A 24,737-nucleotide genomic window follows, 5' to 3' on the forward strand; every position below is an offset into this window, starting at 1 on the left:
AACATCTAGGCTGTAAAACCTGCTTGGATACTGTGACTTCTCATTCACTAGCTTGGGGGGGCTTTGCTTTGTTTCTTTTTGGTGGTGGTTTTTGGGCCGAGGGGCTGTGTGGGGAGGGTGTTTTATTCTTAAGTAGGGTGCAAGGAACACATTAAAAAGTAGCCTTACAAGGAATTTTTTTTTTTTTTTTTAAACTTATGGCATACCCTAAATCTATTAAGCCTGGACCAGCTCTTTAGTTCTGCTCTTACTTTTCCAGTGAATATTCTGTATCAGTATAGTTTATAATAAACTCCTGAGATTTTGAATGGAACAAAATTCTGATCAGCAGTTCTGTTCTTGATTACAGTTGATAAATTGTACTAATCTGATCTGAAGTACTACTGCATAGCAGAGCGGGCAGCTCACTGCCCTGAGTGGTTAGCATGAGTGAAACTGGAGTTTTAGTTTAGTTCAGCAGTGGAGACATGCACTTTGAATCTGAGTGCTGTTTTATAAGCTCCCTAACATGTTATCTCTCAAAAAGGCCAGAGGGGACACAATTTTTAAAAATACTTATTTTTGTGAAGTGCCATATAAGTGGATTAACTTGCTAGGATTTAGGTCATAATGTTTTTCTCCTATAAATGTACTCTTCACAGTGATAAAATGTACAGGAAAAGTTCGTTTCCTCCCTACCATTCTGGCCACTGCTTCTTTCCTCCACACTGCACAATGCCCTCCAAACTCTTGTGAACGGGAAGTCGTTGTTTCTGAAAATATGCTTAAAGCTGCTTTAGGAACATCTTTGTAAGAGTGAGTGAGGAAAGGATTTAAGTCCTTGTCACTTCCAGAGTATAAGTAGTAACTCTGTATCATGTATCCCTTCAATGAAGGTCATATAAGCAAGCACGATCTCTCCAGTAATGCACTTACTGGATTACACTTCAGTGCTGTTTTAGTGCCCAATAGAAATAGCTCTTCTTCTGGCAATTTTAAAAATCTAACTGTAATCCTAACTATGTAATCTTAGTTGTTGAAGGCCTGCAAAATCTTGTTAAGCTCCTATGTTTGTTTCTTGTTCTTTTCTGTAGTCCTGTAGTGTAACTGGCCTTTTTACTCAATTTCAAGCATATTCTTTTCTGTGTATGGCATAACTCTTTTGTTGATTGCTTTGTCCACTGTAGTTGAGGTTTTGAGTGGTTTGATGATTAATTGTATAAGTGATTTTTTTTTCCTTGTATTTTGAAGGCTCGTGAAGAAGAGATGACAGCAAAAGTTCATGAGTTGCAGGCACAGCTAGAAGGCTTGCAAAAGGAATACAAACAAAGGATGGCAGAAGAGGAACGTTGGAACAGTGAAAAAGTGAGCTGGCACTAGCATTTATTTTTATATCTTTAGGTGTGAAATGCTTAGTCTTTGTAAAATTCTGTAGTTTGCTCTTAATTGGATTTTATTTATATATCTGGTCTCCATTTTCCCATACAGTTTCTATTCTTTTAGATGTTAACTTCTTCAAAAGTGAACCTCTTTAGAATCTGCAGTATTTGATGGTATGTTTTTTTAATGGCATGTTAAAAAGCCCACTTGTGTTGTGATTACTAAGGTGGGGTTTTTTGCCCTCTGTGTTTATGTTGATTTTACTGGAAGCCCTTTAGAAGGAAAGGAAATCACATTGGGTCATTTTTAGTGTGGGTGGTTTTTTGTGGTGGTTTTTCTTTTTTTTTTTTTTTTTTTTTAAATCCAAATTCCAAAGGGCTTTGGAATAGTGCCTTGAATATATAGATTATGGACAGAGGGGTCTTCACTGAAAGAAGACTGAGTGCATGCTTTTGTCTTTCTGAGAGCACATTGTAGTTTGAGGAATTATTTGATGAAAATGTTACTAGTTACTATTACACTGAGAAGAGGAAAAGTGTATGACATGTTGAGTCATTGATGACAATTCATATTAATCTTATTTTTAAATTTTTCATTTTGACAACAGGCAGCAATGGGCATACTAAATATATTTATTTGATGCCACAAACTTACAGTATAAATTACCTCACTGTCCTAATGTTTGTTCCTTCTGCCTTGCACTTGCTTACAACACCCTTTATATTATTTTTATTAACTATTCCATGACATGAATGTTGTTTTCATCACAAGAAAAGCAGAAGTATTTGTATCGGACTGCCTTGCATTCTTAATCAACCCTTGTCCACCCACGGATGATAATCTTACTTAATCTTGTTATCTGGAGGAAGATTCTTTAAAAGACTCGTAAACCTTAAAACATGGTTCTGAAAAGCGTGAGGAGTACTCTTATCTCTAGGACTTCTTCGTTAACTGTTTCACTACTTACTTTGGTATAGAAGCCTGCTATAAATACAGGCAGTCGTTTAGCATCATATTATACATGCATCTTCAGGATTACATATTCACTGATAGGACACGAAAGTCATATCAAATCTATATACCAGCAATGGTATTTTATGTATTTCTCAGTTCTTCCCAGAAATGCGTCACGCAGATTTGCGATGGTAGCATAGAGCTGTAAAATACTTGAATGTTGCAAATACTACATCTTTATGTAAAGATGAATCTGCTTACAATAAACAAAATAAACAGCTAATTTTACCTGTCTTTGGAATCTTGTCCACAGTTCTCCACTCCTTGGAGTTTCCATGGCAGACTTTGGAGAAACTCAAAGGAGTTGTTCCATCTGTGGTGGGTATAAACCAGTTGAGAGAACTCCATTGCTGGTAAATAGCTTTGTTTTAAAGGATAAATGGTGTCTCATTTGGAGGGGAGGAAAACCAGGTTGTATGTTAGTGCATGTACTTAAGTACAGTTAAAGCATCCAGGTTCAAAGTGCTTGCAGAATAAGAATGGGATTTTTTTGGTGAGTGTAAGGCAGTTAAATATCCATGATTTCGCTGGCATACAGGCATCAAGCTTTCTCGAGTAATTTTGAGAATTCCAACTAAAATCAAATTTAGCAAATTGTTCACAAGCTTTCTTTTGCATAGCTCTGATTTAACTGAATATGAATTTCAGATTTCATACTATTTGCAATTGTGACTTCATTTCAAAACAATATAACTATTCTAATAGTCAGATTGTGCTATTGAATGTGCAGATAGCTCCTGGTACATCTTCTGGTCCAGTCGAAGCTCAAATATTTAGAGTGCTGTAAGTGGGCTTCCAGTTCTTTGTTTTATCAGTATTTCAGGATTGGATTCTCTCTTTGACACAGTCTGTTCTGGGGTCAGGAGGTAGTTTTCTTTTTTCCTCCTGAGAAAATAAGAGTAGTTGTTCTTAATTCTTACCCATCTTAATTTGTCCATTGCCTGTGCTTGATGTGTCTGTAGGAAAGTAATTTTGCTGTTACCTGGTATGATAGCATATATTTGCAAATGATACAATAGCATATATGTGCAGCGTTGCAGAGCTAGGTGAGAAAATTGGACAGGGCCTGTGGACCTTGTCCACGTACCTGAGCAGAAGTGTACAAATCCACATCTGGATTTTACATGTGCATTCAAATGAATTCTGTCATCTTCTGTTTGCTGTGGCATCTTTTGTCTCACCTTATTTCTTTTTTATTTTGTTGCTTTGTAACATTTTTCTCTTATGTTTTGGGTTTTTTGTTGGTTTTTTTTGTTGGTTTTTTCTTTTTTTCCTTCAGCACTAGTAGTAAAACAGCTCAGAAGTCTTCCATTGACTGGAAGCAAGTTTTTGTGGGCAATTGATATATATGTTGTCTAAAGTTGGAGTCTCCCAAGCCACAGAAGTTTGTCTTATAAAACCTCCTGTGCTGCATGTTGTCAGCCTAGGCCAAACATCACGTGTAACACTTAGACATAAAGCGTAACTATACATTTGAACAATATTCGTCCAACTGTGATAAACAGTTAGCAAATACTGGCATACTTAAGTGTTAGTGTTGGGATATTAAAATACCAGAAACTGTCTCTCTTCATGAGAAAATAAATGTCTGGTCAGATGATTGAGTTCTTCAGAAGCAAGAATTGCACTTAGAGGTTTGAGATCCGTAGAGGAATGATTTTCCACTATATTTTGTTTGCAGAGTGTAGGAAAATCTACAGGTTTTCTGAACCTACAGAGATGGGGAATAGCTTTCCTTTTCAACACAATTCCAAAGAGGCTCAGGAAGAAACAAGTAGTATGTGCCACTTCTGTGTTAAGGTTTAGGTTACCTTAAAAAAAAAAAAAAAAAAAAAAAAAAATTCACACGCAGGTTATTTGATGCTAAAACGATCATACAGCCTTCAGTTATACCTGTGACTACTAAAGCATTATTTTCCTTAGGGTTGGAACATTGAAAGATAGAAATTTCAGCTTAGAATTGTTTCTGTACTTCATAAACATTGCTCTCTTTGCAAGATGTAGAGCTCATAAAGCTCCTAAGCTGAAGCTGTTTTCAGATAAATGTTCACATTTCCAAATGCAACTTGGAGAATTAAGGAAAAAGATACAATATTGTGAATAGTATTAATACTAGTTAGCGTTTTCTGTCATGTGCTTCATACTCATTCAATTATCATTCATCTCCAGTAGGCATTTTGTAAAGATTTGGAAATACTAGGTTCTTGAAGTTGTATTTGTGATAATTGTCTTACAGAATTAAATGAGAGAATTTAAATATAAGCTTTATGTACTGTCAATACAAATAAGTTAAACTCTATTTATGGGACTACTTATCTTTATAAGTATATGTGTGATTTGGTCATTCCAATGTTTATCATCCTCAGTTAACACACTGTATCAGAACTTTTTTTTTACCCATGTACAGTGCTTGATATGCTCAGTATTTTTCATGCATTTTAATGTAAAATTTTTGTTGTTGTTCTAGGTCACAATAGCAGAACTTCAGGTAAGTCTTAAATTTTATTGATTTTTGCTCTCTAGATAATTCTGTTTCACAGCAGTTTGAAAGCATAAATACTGCTTATAATTTTGTGTGTGTGTTAAAAGAAGAAAGAAGTTTATTGAAAAGGTACCTATGATATATCTTCAGCAGTTTCTTGATGATTTCCATATGTGGGTGTTCTTTCAGGCACAGCTTGCACAGAAGACAACGCTAGTCAATGATTCAAAGCTGAAAGAGCAGGAGTTCAAAGAGCAGGTAAGGGTGCTGTTTGAGCAAGTAAAAAGTGTTCTTGTTTGATACTTTGTGTTTGCAGTATTAGAAGTTTATTCTTTTCAAGTGATAATGTAGCACATCTCCACACAGGTAATATGGAAATAATATGCATGTAAAATAGTTTTGACTCATACTTGCTCTCAGAAGATCTGTGTACTTTTCAAAGTACTCCTCTATCCCCTGAGAATGAAAATACCACATGCTTGTGATGCAGGTTAGGAAAACATTTACACAGTGAAAAATGGAACAGTGCATGTCATGAAATTACAGATCTTTTCTTTTTCTAAACTAAAACTTTTTTGACGTTAAGAACAATTTTTGTCATATTTTCTATGTATGTATGCTTATGTGTATAAAAGACGTGTGTATATGTATTTATATACATATATATGCGTAACATTTGCTATAGATATTCTTATGTGTATATACACACGTACACACATTTCCTCAAGTAGCTTAGGAACAGTTTTTTTATAACACAGTTTTTATTGTTTTCCTTCCTTAAAAAGCAAATGTATTTTGCTTTCACAGAAGGAGATGATGTCTAGCTGAAAACTGTTTCAATTAAGCTTATTTTAACTACTGTGAACACCATTTATCTTTTTGACTGCTTTCTATTTAGATTCACGTACTGGAAGATAGGCTGAAAAACTATGAGAAGAATATGTACGTCACATCAGTTGGAACACCGTACAGAGGTAAGTACACAGTTTCCATCACTAAGAGGTTTTTCATTTGTTTGAAAATATGCTTTGGTTTAGACAATTTGTTAAAACATTAGTCTCTTTAAAACACCTGTATAATGTTTTTATGACATCTTATCCTTGTTTTGTCTGTTAAAATAGAGCTGGTGTGTGATTTCAGATGAGCAAATCACACAGCATTTTGTTTGATGTTTGTTTTTACGTCATATAGTTAAATGAGCTCTATATCAGAGTTCTTAAGCTTTCTGTATCTCCAGGGGGAGTGGTATAGGCAGTGGCACTCAAAAGTGGGTGGGGAGGAATTAACCATTTGTCTTGGCTAATTAAATACACATTTTATGACTCTTTAAAATTCTTAACAATACAAATACTAGATTTTACGGATATTTCTTGTGTTACATGTCTGGGCATTAGTAAATTCTTGTGATTAGAGTTCCTTTGCAAGATCTCCTGTGCTGACACAGTAATAAATAAAATAAAATCCTGTTTCCACTTGTAGCCTGTGTGATATGTGTCCTTGAAAGTGTTTTTGGAGCTGAAAAATCTCCTGGCATTTCAGGCAAATAGCAGTCTCATCATTACTTGACTCATGGTGAGTGCAGGGAATAAATGGAACAGAACAGAACAGCTATGCTGTGTTGTGCCCAGAGTTCCGCATGACAAGCTCCGACCTCGGTCTGAGGGCTCCATCCAGGAGAGCAGCTCTCTGCAGTGCAGGTGCCAGGCCCATCCAGGAGACAGGGGCAGGGACGGGCACACCTACAACATGGCTCAGGCAGGGACTGAAGGCCCCAGGCTGAGCTGAGACATGTCCCCTGGGCCCTTGGCAGGAGACGGGGAGGGTGGGGGTCCCAGGGGAGGCCGGGCCCAGCCGTTGAGGCCTATGAGCACCCCCAGGACCCTGACAGAAGCGGACTTGCACAGCTCATATGCCCTCCTTTAGACAGGGGTGGTTGCCCACCTTGGAGACAGAGTTTTGGGCCAGAGGAGCCTTCTCTCTGGTGGAGTACCGTTGTTCTCAGGCTCGTGTGTTTTAGCATGTTTTTGCACAGGAAACAGGTCAGACACTTCTAAAAATGAGTCCAAGGAGCAAAAACAAAATCCAGGGGTAATGAACAGGTATTGCTCACCTCCAACAGGTTTGCAACCCTTTAGTTGAGGAGCATGTCCTGCTTCAGACTGAGGGCTTGATCTCTGAGCCTCACTAGTGTCAGAGATGCGGGGGGTTGTTACCCTGTGGAAACCCAGCTAAACTGGATGAACACAGAAGACTTTCAAAAACCGCACTTCACACTTGCTTTGTGCAGATTTGTGCGGATGGTCCACTTATCTCGAGACGATCCACAGCTCTCACCCCCACCAGAAGGCACATGCCTCCTCCCCACAACGTGACAGAGCCAATGCCTAGGCTGGGACGTGGTTAGGGGTATTGAATGCCTTCTGCTAGTGCAGGGCTGGGCAGAAATGTCATCAGAGATTTCCTCAGCATGTACTGGTAGGGAAAGGAGGAGGTGGGAAGAAGCATAGCATAGTTCAGCTGGAAGGGCCCTACAACGATCATCTAGTCCACCTGCCTGACCACTTCAGGGCTGATCAAAAGGTCAAGCATGGTATGAAGGATGTTGTCCAAATGCCTCTTCAACACTGACAGTCATGGGGCATCGACAGCCTCTCCAGGAAGCCTGTTCCCAGGTGTGACCACCCTTTTGGTAAAGAAACGTTTCCTCATGACAAGTCCAAATCTCCCCTGATGGACGCAGCTTTGAGCCATTCCCACACATCCTGGCACTGGGTACCAGGGAGAAGAGATCAGCACCTCCCTCTCCACGTCCCCTCCTCAGGAAGCTGTCGAGAGCAGTGAGGTCACCCTCAGCCTCCTTCTCTCCAAAGTGGACAAACCCCGTGTCCTCAGCCGCTCCTCAGAGGACATGCCTTCCAGCCCCTTCACCAGCTTTGGTGCCCTCCTTGGGACGTGTTCCAGTGTCTTCCCATCCTTTTTTAAATGGTGGGGCCCAGAACTGCACACAATGTGAGGCTGTATCAGTGCTAAATACAGCTGGATAATCACCCCTTTTGACCGGCGCATTATGCTGTGTTTGATGCACCCCAGGATGCAATTTGCCCTCTTGGCTGCCAGGGCACACACTGCTGAGTCCTGTGGAGATTCCTGTCAACCAGCATCCCCAGACCCCTTTCTGCAGGGCTGTTCTCCAGCCACTCCTCTCCCAGTTTAGACTTGTGTCCGGCAGCACTACTCCATCCCAGGTGCAGATTCCGGCATTTATTCTTGTCCAATTTCATGCTATTGGTAAAACTTAGATTCATATGAGTGACTGTCAGTGTAAATATTCTCTTATTTTTGTTTACACAGATGGAAACCTTCACCATACTGATGTTTCCCTCTTTGGGGAGCCTACTGAGTTTGAATACTTGAGGAAAGTGCTGTTTGAATATATGATGGGTCGTGAGACAAAGGTACGGAAAGTTGTATATTGTGACATGATTCAGGTTAGAATACAGTTTAACATCTTTGCTGTGTAGATACGAAGTACTGTGTGTTTGTGATTCATTACATGCTGTTTATTACTGACACAGGATTCGATAGGCTTTCACGTCTTTTTTTTCTTAAGAGGCATGATCCATACCTTAAACTTTGTCAGCATGCCAAGATGACTGGTGGGGGAATGGGGGTTGTCACATGTCTCACCAAGGTACCTATGAGGACAAAAACCTTTATAGGTAGGTATGGTTTTACTAGCAAAAGTCCTGTTTTCAGTCAAGGTTAATGTACTGTGAAAGCTGGTATGCATGATATTGGCAAAAGTGTTCATTTGAAGTCATCTTGACACAAACATGAGAAGTAATAGTTGGATTAAATAATAGTTTGTTAGTGGCTCTGAAGATAGTGAAATATCTCTTTAGTTGTTGCTTAAAGATGTTTTTTAGGGCTCCCAAATCTGTATACCTTCTCTAGATAGTATTAATTTACTCTTAAAAGTAGTGAAAAGCTGCACAGTAGCCTGCTTGTTGTATGCTGCAAGCTTGTGAAATCATTCTTAAGCTGGAATTTTACTACCTTGTAACAATGCCGATGCTTAGAGATTGACCGGGTTCAAAAGAGCTGTGTCATAACACAGACATTTTTCTTGGATGATAAATGCTATGTGGATGAATTTTTTCTGTTTGTTTTTTTTCTTCTCCCTGGAGTTCCTCTGTTCTTTGTTGCACTGCTTTCAACTTGGACTACTATTAAGCAAAGAGGTTTTATGTAGGTTTCTATGTTAATTAGCTTTGTTCTTATTGTGCTCTGTGCAGAATAAAATTTGGTCTGTGCAGGACATCTTGTCCCTATGGGATTCCTCTTTCTCTCTCTTTTTATCCCATTTTTCACTTTGATATTAATTCCTTTTTTATTAAAAATACAAACCCCTGATCCAAAAGACCCAGAATCAGTAGTTACCTTCTGTTCACAAGCCTGTGGCTCACTGGATGGCTCTCCTACTTTAACAATTTCAGTTGTTTGTTATTAAAGAAAAATACGTATATTACTGTATTTTATGATTTTGAATTGTGAGGGATTTAGGCAAGTGAAAATACTAAAAAATGTCGGTAATGTTTCAGCTTCAAACAAGTTTTGAGACAGCTGCAGATGACTATTGCGGATACCTGATGCATGTAGCAAATTTGCATCAAGAAAACCTAATTTGAAACCTCTTTTTTAGTCATTAAGGCTATTTCTTATGGATCTTCAAAACATTACTGTACATGCCTCAAAACTTTGGATTATAAAGTTGTGAGGGTTTTTTTCCTTTTTAACAGTGATGTACTAAAATTTGCAGTCGATATCTTCAGTAACAGCAACAAACAACAATCAGTGCTAAAGTAAATTGACGTTAGGTCTCTCTCAAGTGCTTTGAAAAGGTATATGAATAAATATATATAATAAATTTATGTATGTATGCATTTATATGTATGTATGTGTTTGTAGACATATATATGTATGTGTTTGTATTTATTTGCCTGGAGATTACATTGTATTTAACCAGAAGACACCATTACAACATTGCCTGCACACTGGCTCCTAAAAAAAAATGAATATTGGAAGGAGAAAAAATAAATCAGAAAAGATGGATATCTGGTTCCTACAATAACTTGAGAAGGCGTTGTTTGAAAGTTGATACAATTGAAAGGGGAAATATATTTAAACAGCAGAAATAATTTTCAAAGCACTACAATTCTTAGCTTTCGGAAGTTAGATGTAGATAGGTAAGGGAGAAGACAGAGTTCTGAAAATTGAATGTGATTGTGTTCTTCTCTATTATGTTTTCATACTAATTTGATTACCTCTTAGCAATTTTTAATTGAGGGTAAATGTTCTGAGGTATTGCAAGATGGGAAGAATTTCTGGTACTGTCTAGTCTACTATTAGCTGATCAAGATTGTAGCTGTACTGGCATTTACTAATGGAAAATTGAAATGGAATGAAGGCTAGCATTTTTACTGATTTAAATATGAAGACACTTCAGTCTCTTCGCTTTTGCTTCAGAAAGTACTTTCAAGCTGATTTCATCTGCTGGTTTTCTTTCAACCATTAGATGTGTTGCTGGAAGACACTGAGCTTAGTGTCTGCTCTCATAGGGATTGTATCATATCATCTTAAATTTACTTGAAAACTGGTTTCATCCTGCTACACTGACTGGAAACCCATGAGCAATGACAATGTGATTGATAAAATCTTTTAATACACAGTCTAAGTGTGTTAGTAAAGTATTAAGATGTGCTTTTTTTCCCCCTGCAGTCCTTGAGTTAAGATCTGTATTGCGTTTTACCTCCTTGGTACAGACATAACTTTCTCTCAGCTTTTGTTTTCCTGGAATAGATGAGGCAATCTTTTTTAATTTTCTCTTGCAAGATCATTCTGGTGGCCTTTCTCTGTGCAAGGTTTCTTTTTATAGTGCAGATACATATGCCATGTCTCAAAGGTGGTTCAGCAGTGGAATTGGTGATCTCTATAGACATTATTTTCTCTATATTGAAAGGAGCTCAAGAGAATCTGTGCAAACTATCTAGGATGAATTGCCATTTATGCAGCCTGGTAAATGATCCTGGAATCGTATTAAATAGAGACATTAATGAACACATCAGTTGTGTTATAGTGCTAGAGACATGAGAGATGTTGAGGGTTGATAGTGGCTCAGTTTCTAAGAGTCAAGAATTATGGTCATAATGTGTAACCTGTAACCTGTCACATTCTTTGTAAACTGCTTGACCAAGGTGTGCACGTGTCTTCGCTGGGGGATTTTACTGTCTTGCCCTCCAGTCCAGCTTTGTTTTTTGCCTTTTGCTTGGCAGGATATATGAAATGAGATTGCCAGCTTTTTCTAAACATGCACTTTGTTCAGAATATCTGAACCTGGAAATAAATGGCATACACCATGAGGTCAAATAAAATATTTTCTACGGACACGTGAACAGTTGCGCTGTCGAGCTATACTGCACACTAAATCTCAAGTCTTGCAGAAATCCTAGATGCTCTACTTGTAAATTCATTATGCTGTTTGGAGTCTGTTCGGAGGCCAGAAAATCAGTCTGAGTTTTGTATGTCTGTAATAAACAAGTGTGTTGATAACTAGGTGCATGGAAGAATGTAGTGGAATACATATGTGTCAGAGATAGTAAATTTATGCAGATCTTTTTCTGGCACCTTGACATGCTCTTGTGCATTGCAGAAAAACAAGGGGTATAAAACAAAAAGTAAAACTTTGATTTTGAAGGTTCTGCCTTTGACCAGCAGCTCTGGAATTGAGGGGACTGATCGGTATAATTGTAAAAGTATTTTTTTTTCAGAGATGACATATTTAAATGTATCAGCCTCATAGAAAGAAATGGGAATGCAAACCATCATCTCTTATAGCAGAGCTAGCTATTACGTTTGGGAAAGCTCAGGGCCTTTGTATAGGTGAAAGTAGAGGTGCATACAGAGGAACATATGTACCTGCGCTCACACGCTTAGAGTTACTAGGGGTTTTTAATAGTAGAATAGACTGTTAGAACGATAAGGTAAGCCTGTATTAAACATACTGTTCTAAGTTCTGCAATCCTTGTAACTTTGTTTTATAACTATGCAACTGTGAATAGTGTTGAATAATTCTGTTTCAAAATATCCCTAGTGGCCTCAAAACCTTGGAGAATTTCAAGTCATTGCTAGTGATAAATTACAAAATGGGCATTTTCAGGAAAGAAGGTTTTAGGCAGCCCCTGTTAAAGTTGGCACATAAGTATCTGTGCTTTCATGGAGTATTTGCAATGTTTGTAGATTTTTCTTTAAAATTTGCATGCCATTGTGTCCTGTAGAAAATTTAAGAGAGGGCTTTCTTGATAGGACTGTCACAATGAGTTTGAATAGATTGTAAGCTCAATGCTTTCTAATCTTTTGGTCCTAAATAACTGTGGTGAGGATTTTGGCAAAAGAAATAAGAAGAGTGTGATGTTAGTTTGTGGCATTAAGCACATTCCTTTGTATATCTGAGAAGTGCAGTAGAGGCACACACTTCTTAATTATAGAACTGTTAATATTAAGCTTTTTCAGCTGAAAGCGTTCAACAGGGCTTGGTTTGTTTTGCTTTCTTTTCATTTCTGTCCTTAGTTAAGTTATATACTGAAGCAATTGTTGCAAATTAGAGCTTTACCTCTCACTTTTAGCTGCAGCCACTTTTGTCCTGCAGCTGCTTTGTTGCTACAGCCTCCTTTGTCATTCCACATGTGAGACTGGTAATAAACAGTAGACATTCAGAGCAGCAATCTTATCTCATCCACATTCTTTAAGAGCAGCAGTTATTGCTTTTGTAGCAATCACCTTTGGATTGAGCTGCACTGCACCTCTTACTGTGACCTCTCTTGTAAAAGTCACCTGGACCTTGTTTTGTGCCTTTTGGAGTTTCCTGCTCATCTGTTTATAAAATGGAAATAATCATTGCCTATTTTGCAGAGCTTTGTTATTCTTACATCTTCTGTCTGAGGATGTCAAAGCAATTTGCCATCTAAATATGGGGTTACTGTATACCCCCTAAAAATATTTACACAACTGGAGTTCCACATCTGACATTTGGATCCACTTTCTCGGTGTTTCATTTCTTTACAAAATATTTGGATGACATGAATATAGTTGAATCCATAAGGACTAAGGTGCCATTCACCCGAAATGTGCCTTTCAGAAAGGCCACGTTAAGATCAAATGTGATAGGAGCAGTATTAGTAACAGTATGCTGTCTTATTAATGGACTCAATTATTTGAGCATAGATACCATAGAGCTTACATCGTATTACAGCAGCTGAAGTTTGTGACAATGTGAAATGAAGACCCTTCGTGGTTTTCATATAATTCACATAACATGTCACGCATATACGATGTGAAACAAGTGATTTTATCTCACTCATTTCACTATGTTTTCCATTGAGATTACTAAAAATAGTATCCAGTATTCTTAAATGAAATGCATTTTAAAATATTACAAAGCATTTTAGTGCAAGTTACTTATAGATGACCTATTTCTTTTTAGACAATGGCCAAAGTTATAACAACAGTGCTGAAGTTCCCAGCCGATCAGACTCAGAAGATACTAGAACGAGAAGATGCTCGACCATTGGTAAGTTATATAAATAAACCAAGTTTATTCAAGAGATCAGGTTGCAAGAATAAGGAATTAGAAACTTTCTTCTAAGTCTTCTTTTCCCTGTGTCTGCATTCAAGAAAACTCCTTTTCTCCCTCCTTTCCTCTTCTTCAATGGAATGTCAAATTCCAGCTGTAGGTTTGAGTTTATAGCAGAAGTGAGGAAAAAAAGCAAGCATATTTTCTTAACTAGTATTTCTCATCATCGGTTAAGCTGGATTTCTGATAGTTATGGGTACGACAGAACAAAGCAAGTTCAGTCATCACTGCTATTCTGCAGATGAATTTTCTAATCAAAAAAGTAATCTGGCAGAAAATTCATGTTTCTTAAATTCAGAAGTTTCTGTGGAGTCATACCAGTTTTCATGAAAAATATGTCGAGAGACATTTTTCAGCCCTGGGATAAAATTTCTGGCAAAAAAAAAGCCATTTAGCTTGTAGAGTAGAAAACTGATTAGTTCAATCAACTGGGATATGTGTGTTTGAATGAGGATATGTATGTTTTTATCTTAAGTGAGTATCCTAACAAGATTGGGGTTTTGTTTGGGGTTTTGCTTTTGTTTTTTGTTTTTTTTTAAGAGCCTGCTTTGTTTTTGTACTGAAAAACCATCAAAATATGTTAGGTTCACTCTGGGTCAGGACAGGTCAAAAATAAGAGTCCTAAACACTTCACTTTGGTTTTGTTTAGTTGTTTTTTTTCCCAGTTTCAATGCACTTATTGTTATGTGGCAGTTGCTTGGTATTTACCAGCTGATCTGTTTACCAGAAAGGTGAATTTGGGTTTGAGAAGCAGTCCTGAAAGAAAAGAAGGATCTGTGAGCATAAACATTTATTTACTATTACTGTTACTATTCTGCGTATTGGAGGTATTTTTTATTAAGATAAAAACTACAGTAATAGATTTCTCTACGTTGTATCTGGAGTCAACACACTGATCCCTCTCTTTGTGGGTCAGCTTAGTAAAATATTTAGGAATTAAAGTGAGAGGAAGAATTGCATCTGTTTCTCTCACTGGCCTTGCATATATATTTATTTAGCACTTGCAAAAACAGAATGAAAAAAAAAATTGAACATTTTTACATTTCAGTTGAATTAAAGTCCTGTTGATACATTCAAACAAATTAAAAAAAAATTTCTACCATTTCATCTGCTTGAAGTATCATATCTGAGGAAAATGTTAAGTACTTCAACATTTTCCTGTACACTTAGGTTTGAGAGTGTCTTGCAATCTTAAATATTTAAAACACTTTTAGAATGATATAAATGCTGATAATACTGCAGCTCCAATAAGTATCATGCATCCCAAACATTTTCTCTTAATGCTCTCTTTCTCTCTGATCTTCAAGTAGAAAGCTGGCTTTTTTTTTTTTTTTTTTGGCAAGCTAGAGCACTATTTAAGAAACATTTTGAGTTCTGTCTTGGCCAAAATTGAGGTTAGAGAGGTGGACCTTATTTTGCAGTACCTTCAGCTTTTTGGTACTTGAAACCTGGTCTTCCTAAAACATACATTCACAACTTCTGATACTAAATAAAACTTTAACTTCAATTCATCCAACAAGTTTTGGTCCTTGGTATTAAAGGTCCTTGCTATTAAATTTTGGCTGGAACATACAGTGAGCTTTTTGCAGGCTGCAGGTGCTTTGATTAAGAATACAGTCATTCAAAGAGCTTCACGTCCTGATCAAAAACTTCTTGGATTTCACGTAGCAGTCCCTTCTTGGCTCAGATCTAGCCTATGACTTTTCTCCTTTCCAAATCCACAAAGAGATTAAATTAGACATCTAATGGAAACTCAAATATTAGGGCATATTATGGAGGATGTAGTAATTTTCTTCACTTTCAAAGTTACTAAGTTTGTTTACTGAAGCACAAATTATTTTGGGGGGCGCGTCTTTAGTCCTAAACAGAACTACAAAAAAGTTGGAGGGGTCTTCATAAATTATTCTGTCAAGAAATATGCTTGGGATTTTGTTTTTTATTTATTGACATTTACTAACATGGCAGTAGTGTTTCTCCATGCTTAATATTGGAGAGACGCTGGTATTTGAAAATATCCGGTATTTACATCTCATGAGCAGTGAAGTTCTGAACTACATAAATGTGCATTTTTAACATAAAGCTTGGTTGTTTCTGTATTTCAGTTTATGGCCAAAACATCTATAACTAATTTTAATGTGTAAATTGTTAATTAACTGTGCTACTGGAAAAGAATAAGTGTGTGTAGTACTAAGTAGCTGTAAGTAATTATTTACCCTCTTAGCAGGCATATATTTAAGAGGTTTCTGAGAACTTTTAACAAACTCCTAGGTCTGTAAACATATGCTAGATCAATGTATTTCCTTCACTAATCTAGCTTTTACTACATAGCTATTGTGATCTAACTGCAGCCAGCTCATCTGTAAGCAGTAGATGACCACAGAGTTCTTATCTACACTATTAACAAAGTAGTCCAATAAGCTGTTTTCTTCCTGGCTTTGTAGTTTGCCTCACCTCGCAGTGGTATCTTCTGAATATCCCATCAGTCTGTGCTTAGTTAGCATGTGGGTGAGTGAAGCCTAATACATACTTGTTTTTATTTAAAAATGAAACCTGTAGTATGAGATAAATCATTCTTCTGCTTATTTTTCTTGCCTGCTTTTGTTTGTTAAAAAAAATACAAATTTTTTGTTCTATATGTATGTAATAAACTTTGTTCTACTCTTGATTGTGTTTTGCATTACAAAGCCAAGTTTGAAAATGATAAATAATGATTAAAACCCAATCTTTTTGAGTTACAAGCATAACTTCAAATGTTGATTGAGCTACAAAAGTCTCAGTTGTAGAAAAAAACTAATCAGATTTTAAATCAATTAACATGTAATATTGAATTTTATTGCACTTGGCTTTGTTTTGTCTTTATTCACTTTTTGAGCTTTTTTTGAATTGGCAAATAAGTCAGATTCATGGGAGACGCTGTACTACTTGAATTATGACATCTTACAAATATGAGAATGGATTATTTTAAAAAAGATTGATGAATTATCCTCTGTAGAGGAATTAGGATATGATTGTATTTAAACATTAGTACCTTTCTGAATCGGAGCTTTGGCTTGGTATCAAGAGAAGCTAGAGCACGCAAATTAGAGAGAATAATTTGGGGAGCTTTACGCTCTCAGTTTATTGTGCCTTTTTTCAGGTTTTATTAAGCTGCTTTCATTATGAATCTGCAACATTAATTGTAGTGTTACAGAAAAGCAACAGCTGATTTGGGCCTAAAGATGCAGGTTGCATCAGACTAGCCAAGCTAAACAAGCAACGCACAAGCAATAGCGGTTGAGAGAGGAGGAGGATATGGAAGTACACAGGTAAAACTTTCTGTGCTGCCTGATAAGATTACAATTTGAGTCATTAGTGGTGTATGATATTTAATAAACTCTTCAGGTGAATTCTACAGGATGTGGTCAGCCCAACTTTCCTCTTCCTCCTTTGCAACTGAAAAGCTTTGCACAGTTGCCAGGAATTGATTCACTGCATGTGAAGCAATCGCTATCTGTCGGCTGAAATGCAGTGCTTGGCCTGCACCACCGCCAGAGCAAAATGGATTAACTTAGGCTGTTTCCACTGCCAGTTATCACAATGCAGTTGACAGGCTATCTTTCTCTCTTGCAGTCATGCAAATACAGCCTTCAATACAAAATAATATCTGTTTCAAAGGAAAAAAATCTATTCATCTTAGCAAACAGTCATGGTTTCCACTTTATTTTGTGTTCTTTTAAACCTTTGAATACAATAGCGGATGCACTTTATTGCACTTAGAACGCAATAGAGTTTGGACTGTTTGCCTCCTAGCTTTGATCACTTCTTGACAAAATCAGCAACTGTTTTTTCTAGCCCTCTGTTGAAAATAATTGTATGTTGGTAATGATAGGACAAAGCTATTTACAACACTATTGCAGAAAGCATGTTTGAAACTTAAATTCTCATTATGCTGTCTGTAATGCTGGTGGGGAAAGTGCAGGCGTTCTCAGCTGCATTTGAAACTTATCACAGAAGGGCTTGATTTTTGACCCTAATGTCAGTGATCACCTATTATACTTTCATAACTTAAGCTAATATGTGTGGAAACTGTTCAGACCTCATTATTGGATTGTAGTTTCTTTATCTCAAGTATTTTTGTGACTTTTGTCAGTAGATAGCCAGCAAATGGGATAATATTCTTACATGTATGAAAGGTAGAAATTAATATGATGCTGCCTTCATTGTGAAAGCAGTAAATATTTTCCTGGTAGAAGAGGCTTTTTGCTGGCCCCAGAGTTTTACTTCGTAATTTCAATTTTGATGATAGGCCTTATGCAGAGAGGACAACTTTGTTTTTCATTGGATTAAGATGCAACGATGTGGTAGACTATCTATTTCCAGTGGGACTCCTGACTGGTTTGCTACAGGTTATTTCATTTTCATCACAGTTTCTCAACTGTTTTGCGGATACTGGAATGGAACTACTTGCTTGAAATCAGTTAATAATTAGGCAGTTTGACTTATCTGAAAACCTTCCATCTCCTATTCCTATCAATAAACGACGTCATTATTATTTTAATATTAAGTGCTTCTAAGTTGCTTTCAATAAAGTAACATTTGTTCTAACTTTTCATTCTTTTAGTCATGGCTACGACCATCATGAAGAAATTGTGATGAGAATGTCTCATGACACTGCTGCTTAGAAATATGTTCATATCTCTGTTGTCCCTTGAGAAGGGACAAGAAGAAAAGCTATTATTCAAGGTCAAAAACGGAACAGCAAGAACCAAAACTCAGCACCACCTTTGGACCATGAATATAGTTAAAACTGCCTTGACAAGAAACACTAATCAGGGGTTATCTGGTGATGAGTCTTTTTTTTCTCTTCTATTGAACACTGTCTTCTATTTTGTGTTAAAGGTTATTTTTTTAAAGAAGAGAAAAGACTTTATCCTAGGAAGGAATTGCCCACTACTGTATTTCTATACAGGCTTTACTGGGTGCTTTTTAAGAGTTGAAATAAATGGTTTGTTTCTTCTATTTATTTTTTTATTTTTGAATGAATTGTGCAATACATTTTTGGATGGGTAGCGGTTGAGGTGATTTTCCTGATGAACTAGGCACTCTTGATGACTACTCTCTCCCAATTTATCTTATGATTGTTTGCTAAAGGTCACTTCTATATGCTTTTGCCTACAATAAATCCAAATTGCAGTACCTCATTTGTTTACTCCCAGCTTTTGTACTTACATTTTCTGGAGAAATAGTATGTTACTGTAAATTGTAAATAGTTAATACATAACTGTATCATATGCTGATCTGTGACTGTTGACAGCACTAATCTGACAAGAGCTGAGATGAAATAAAGTTTATTTACTGTATAATTTTGGAACTTCTTTGGTATGATTTTTCTTTTGAAAGGGTCCACCAGTTTTTTTTCTTATTCCTGTTCAAGACATCCTTAGCTGAGGCGTTTCCGGGCTGAAATCTATCTCATAAGAAGAGCTATTCAAGTATATTAAGCTGTAAGAAGTCAGTGGAGGCCTTCAGATTTTCAAGGGATCACAGCCTCTGAAAAAGACACATGGTGAGCTGAAAAGCTGGTGTGAGAATATAGAAAGTAGGGAAGTTTGCTTTGTAAGAGTTTTAAATTATGTATTTTTGTTCTTTTAACTAATGCCTCTCTGGTTATTTTGGCATCTTAGTTGTGATCCTCAGAAGCGATATGCAAGTATGAATACATTTAACTTGTTCTCCAGCTACTTTGATACTTACCATATCAATAACTGTCATCTGTACTGTGTATGCTTGTTTGCCAGGATGGTTTACGGTGAACAGTCCTCCATGAGTATAATGTTTAACGAGTGTTTGTAAGGAGCAGCAGTCCTCTAAATAGCTCACCTCTGAACATAAGCAGGCCTTCTAAATATCCTGCCTGCCTGAAAGATACTTCTGAGTACTGTTAGGAAGTGATGGTTAGTTGCTGATGCTATCAGGCCTGGAACATGCATCCTGTGATGGGAATGCTCAGTCTGTTCCTTTGGGTGCTCTCCTGTTAGCCAAGGAAAACAGCGGGTCTTCCTGACCACAGAAACAGGTTTGGCTAGTGTGGTGTGGTCCAAACTGGCAGATTTGATTTGTTGTCCTGCTCCAGCTGTCGTGCCCTTGGGCACGACCCAAAATTTTGTATCTCTACCCAAATTTTGTATTTCTTATACTGTTACCTAGATAATCTCAGCTTCATACAGTATTAGAGTTGTGATTACCTCGGCATTGTTGGCATTTCAAGACTCTGCATCCCCAATGTTTGCCTCTGGTTATCTAGGAAGTTCAGCCTTTTCTCACATAACTCCCCCATAACCACCTGTGAGATCCAGCCATTCCTGCCAATGCTATCCCTTCTGTCAGCTTCTCGTACTGTTACCTGTCCAGTTCAGCCATTTCTCTTGTCATGCCCAGTGCTTTTCCATGTCCTGTTCAGTTAGCTTACCCTCAGGCCAGGGCACGGATAGCAGCCTATTATTTGTGTGTGGCTACAAAAAATAAGCAGAGGCCAATGATGTGGGATGTTTGGTACAGTTGGGGTTTGGGTTTGGTTGGGGTTTTTTTTTGTTTTTGTTTTGGTTTGGTTTTTGGGTTTTTTTGGTTTTTTTAATTGCAAATGCACTGGGATTCACCTTTTTTGTCATCTGCATAAAAAGAAATAAAGAAGCTGAATTTATTTGCACAGTTTTATATCCTAATGAAACTGGGAGAAGTGCAACAATTTGAGTGCTGCAAGGTCTATTGTGGCCACGAGCTGTCTAAAGAATACATCTGGGTTTAAATTATTGTTTACGGTCTAAAGGGACATGCCTTGCCTTTGATAGTTAAGGACGCAGAGTTATATCTTTACTTCCCACTGCCTTGTCTCTGTCAAAATCTTTTAATTCTTATGCTGCTTTATTATTTGTAGCTTCTGGGTTTTTTAGGTTTTTTTTCTGAGCTTTTTCCTTTTATCAAACATCAAATGTATCAAATGTGGTTTAAAAAAACAATATTCTTTGAAATGGTTTCAGTTGTAAGAGTTTCTCTTTGCTTAAGTTGCGTAGCAGAACGGCATCCGCCAGGATGTTGCCTGACACAGCAGCAGCCTGGACCAGACTTGACATGGGTACGTTTGGCTCTGAAAAATGTGTGTTCCTTTCATAGCTGGCCGAGGATTTGTAGGATTTTGCTACCGCTATCATTACAGCAATCTAAAAATGTAGATTTGAGTTTCAGGTTTCCATGTAAGGTATATGTTGTCTTAGGCTTTGGGAAATTAAATGCAGGGATCTGTTACTTTGACAGTGAGTATCACTGTGATCACTTACAGTTCTCTTGTCCTCACAGATAGACTATTTTTCACGTTTTTTGTTTTTGTTCTTTTCCCTTTCCATGAAAGATACTAGTTATGGACTGGACTTTGTCAAGCATGACCTAAGTGCAGTGGAGCGAACTGAAACAGTCTGTGTAATATTCATACATTCATTCATTGGATGGAGTAAATAATATTTTTCCCTTAAGTGACCTAATTAAAGAACACAAAGGAGATTATAGAGTTATCCTTGATTTTTTTTTAAATGAAAATCAGATAACCACTCCCCAAATTCACATTTTGAAAAATTTAAATGTTTTTTTTTCTCTTCTATATATAACTCACAAGCAATCACATAACTATTCCTTAACATAATAGGAAAGCGTGTTAAGTACAAGTTTTGTCAGACTGAAGTTTTAACTGCTTCTAGATTTTTGTTTAAAGAGAATATGTAAATAAGGCATTGCTTTAGAGTTTAAATAAAGGAAATGAGTTAGGGTGAAAGCATGAAAATGAGAGCTTCACTTTGAGTAGTGTTTTTTTGTTGTTGGAGTGTCATAAAATATTGCTAGTAGTGCCAATGTGACTGTAAACTAATACACTCCAGGCCACAAATACTTCTGATTATAAAATATCCTTGTTTAGACACACGTAGCTAAAAGCCAAAGGCTATATCAAAGTTTTGGCTGCCTTTTTAGCAAAGGTTAGAGGATCCCAAGCTTGTTCAGACTGGGTTGTTAAAAGATGCTGCTGCAGAGAATGTATTTGGATTGTCTTATGTTGAACTTTCCCCCAGTCTTAGATGCAATATACATAATATTTATAATTTTATGGACCCATGCACATGTGCATAGAAAAAAATGTGTAGATCTGTTTATGAAGCTAAGACTTAAAATGTTTATCAAGCATCCTCTGGTGTCCTAAGGATTAAACATTGTTAATTTAGATTAAAAATACCAGGATTTTAATTCCTGTATTATTTCAGTGCCTAGGCTGATATTTATTGGCAACATACTGTTTAAAACTTTTTGTAAAACATTTTCTATAAATCCGTCCAACTTCCAGTTCTGCCATTTATAGTCCCTCTTTCTGTGAGTCATACTAAAATTTATTTTCTCTCCTACATAGTACGTGGTATCTGGTTCTCTCCTCTAAAATGAGGATTCCAGACTCTCAGAAAACTAGGACGAATACTGAGAGGATTGGTTTCGTTTTGTAATTTGTACTTCTTGCATACAATCTTACTGTCCATCCATGTGTGTTACAGAAAATATTTTTTTTTTTTCCCTCTGTGGAGTTTGTTAAATTGAGAAACTTATTTTTCATTTGCTTTTTCCAGAGAAGACAGCTCTTTCGCAACACCATTACTGATTCATTGTGGAAATCAAGATGAGCAGAAACTGGCAACCTCTCCCCAACGTGTGGGGTATCCAGACCCAGCTATATATGAATCCTTGTGGCTGTTCTAGGCACCGGTCCTCCAAAGCATTGCTAGCATGGGATTTTCAAACTCTGTTTGGTTGTATATGTTCATAATGTTGCAAATTAGAGATGCTAGAACAGAAGCAAGCAGTAAGTTGCATGTTATTCTACACGGTGTCCATGATCTAGGAGTTGCCACCTTTCATTTTCTCTTCTCTCGCAGGCTCTCGTTTACACTGGTTCTAGTCTTCCTCTCTTAACATTGAGTTAGTTTCCTGTATGTATTTGAGTAATTTTAAAGGCACATTGACTGAAAGTAAGCACGTCTCTAGAGATTTCTTTCATTGTAGAACAATGACAGCTATTATTTCTTACAGTTGCCACTTAATACCATGTGGCATTTCAGAGAAGAGGTAATTAAGCCCATGGTAACTATGTGTTATCTTATGGCTTTGCTAGCACATCGCGGTACAGCAACGGATGATGATGGAGTTAAGTGTGGTGCAGACATCTGCTGTGACACATGACTTGCTCCTCTTGGTTGCAGCTTCTAGAGCAGCCCAGGTCATGTCATCACCTGGTGGCCGTTGGGCAAATGAACAAGGTAGGTTTTTCTAATTAGCTGTGTTGCCTTAACCAAAGCCAGTTTGATTTGACAGGTAGTTTTTCCAAGTGGAGACCAAGGCCTGCATGGCTCTGGGGGCTGACCAGGTTCAGGGTCTGGAGGACACTGGGGACCAGTGCCGAAGCAGGTCAGCATGCCTGCGGCAGAGACGCCTTTGCCTGCTGAGCTGTACCAGCCTCTCTTTGTGTCCGGACAGCCTGAATCTCCAGCATTTCTGTAAGCATTTAACTTCACTGAAAGGAAAAGGGATGAATAGCAGAGTGTATGCTGTAATCTTTGCCACTGTTTATATTTTGGAAACTTTAGTGGTCCAAGAACGTATTTAGTCTTCTTATTTAGATCTATGATTCCTACTTGTTACAGTGCTGATGTCTGCAAGAAAAATAGCCGTCGCATTTAGCAGCATTATGCATTGTCCAGTTTTATTGGAGTAAGGGCAACACTTTAAAAGTTTTCGAACTTGGATGAGGCAGTAGTATATCTTTTGCAAATCAATCAAAATGATCAAACAAACAGTACATACAAATTTAGAACAGACATCTCTCTGTGCAGCCAACATGACATATGCTCTGTGGTTCCTTAACTGTAAGCTGCTGCTTCTGCTGAGTCTTGCCAGTCTTTCTCACTCAAGCCATAAGGTCTGGAGAAACAGCTGAAGTGGAAAACTAAGAGAATGAGCATCTGAATGAGGAAGAGAGAAGAGAAGTAAGTACAGAGTGAAGTTATTTGAGATACAAGATTCATCGTGGCAGATCAGATGAGTATTAAATACATTACTGGTTTTGTGTAGAAGTTCTGAGTTTACCATGTTTGCCATGTCTCTGAGCAAGACTCCAGCTGTTCTTGCAGCTGATCAGCTGTTGTGGAGGGGGTAGAAGTAATCAATGATGAGCAGGCACAAGCTGTCTAGAAGTAGACCTCCCCACTGCCCATGAGATTTTGTGCCCCAATGCATGAGAATTGCTGGAATGGAATATCCTGTGTTAATGTAACTGGATATTCTGGTTCACTTACACATCTGTATATCTTTATGGATACTACCAAATTATCATCCTTGCCAATGCAACAAATTATTCTGGAGATGAACTGCAGGATTGAAAATAACAGACTTTCTTTATCCCTTAACAAAATAGGCAGTACTTCCCTATGGCCAGAAGTGGAAAAGCCCACTGGAGGTGGTCTATAAGCTTGAAACAACTAAATTGCAAACTATACAAAAAAAAGACACAGCCAATCCAACAGTTCTTATTGGTGTATGTTGTTGTGATGTCTGTCTGGGGCTTATAATATACAGAGTAGAATGCCTTAAAAATAATGGAGATTATTTCCCCTCCTCATAGCTTAGGCTAGGACCAGAGTTATGTGGCCCTTTTAGAATGGTGATCAAATAAGGGGGGGGGGGGGGCAGAGAGGAGGGATGAGGTGAAAGACTAGGGTCTTCCTTTACAGTAATGAAAACAATAGGTAGGCTGAGCTATCTTCAGACAGCAAATGTTTTACTTTCCCACACTGAATTCTAGCTTTGTCTTCCCCAAAAAGCTTTTCCACATAGAAGGAAACTGTCCTCACCTTGAAGCCCTGCAGCCATGGTGAGTGTTATCTGTGTGTTATTTAAAGCACAGCACGCTTCAGCCCTGAGATTCCAGGGCTGTTAGTCACTGAATTAAAATCTGTTCCAACTGCAAATTCAGTACAAGAGGTGTCTAGCTTAGTCAAGTGGATTTTTTTTTTTTCCTCTCCGCTTCAGGTAGCACATTCAGGACGTGATGATTTTTAGGGTATGAAATTCTTTGAGATTAAGCCAGTTTCTGTGTATTTTATCTAGGTTCTGCCATGGGGGGACCTCATT

General features: G+C 37.5%; 2 protein-coding genes across 11 annotated transcripts in view; both read left to right on the forward strand.

The window, feature by feature from the left end:
• Window positions 1-18,883, forward strand: part of GOLGA4 (golgin A4) — a 69,178-nt gene extending 50,295 nt beyond the window's left edge. For 9 of the 10 annotated variants that reach the window (XM_041122617.1, XM_030008408.2, XM_030008406.2 and 6 more), the window contains 8 exons: window positions 1,231-1,344; window positions 4,841-4,861; window positions 5,045-5,113; window positions 5,754-5,829; window positions 8,207-8,310; window positions 13,395-13,481; window positions 15,986-16,049; window positions 18,145-18,883. In XM_041122617.1, coding sequence (XP_040978551.1) covers window positions 1,231-1,344; window positions 4,841-4,861; window positions 5,045-5,113; window positions 5,754-5,829; window positions 8,207-8,310; window positions 13,395-13,481; window positions 15,986-16,015 — 501 coding nt within the window. In that variant the 3' untranslated portion in view covers window positions 16,016-16,049; window positions 18,145-18,883. The remainder of the gene's footprint in view (window positions 1-1,230; window positions 1,345-4,840; window positions 4,862-5,044; window positions 5,114-5,753; window positions 5,830-8,206; window positions 8,311-13,394; window positions 13,482-15,985; window positions 16,050-18,144) is intronic. The other variant, XM_030008404.2, reaches the window with a different exon arrangement.
• A 1,640-nt stretch (window positions 18,884-20,523) lies between these two features.
• Window positions 20,524-24,737, forward strand: part of ITGA9 (integrin subunit alpha 9) — a 245,759-nt gene continuing 241,545 nt past the window's right edge. Inside the window, exons 1-3 of the mRNA XM_041122619.1 lie at window positions 20,524-20,655; window positions 22,181-23,593; window positions 24,409-24,477. Of these exons, the coding sequence (XP_040978553.1) occupies window positions 23,574-23,593; window positions 24,409-24,477 (89 nt within the window). The 5' untranslated portion in view covers window positions 20,524-20,655; window positions 22,181-23,573. The remainder of the gene's footprint in view (window positions 20,656-22,180; window positions 23,594-24,408; window positions 24,478-24,737) is intronic.

This window comes from Aquila chrysaetos, chromosome 3 (assembly GCF_900496995.4).
Source record: "Aquila chrysaetos chrysaetos chromosome 3, bAquChr1.4, whole genome shotgun sequence".
Classification (NCBI taxonomy): Eukaryota; Metazoa; Chordata; class Aves; order Accipitriformes; family Accipitridae; genus Aquila; species Aquila chrysaetos.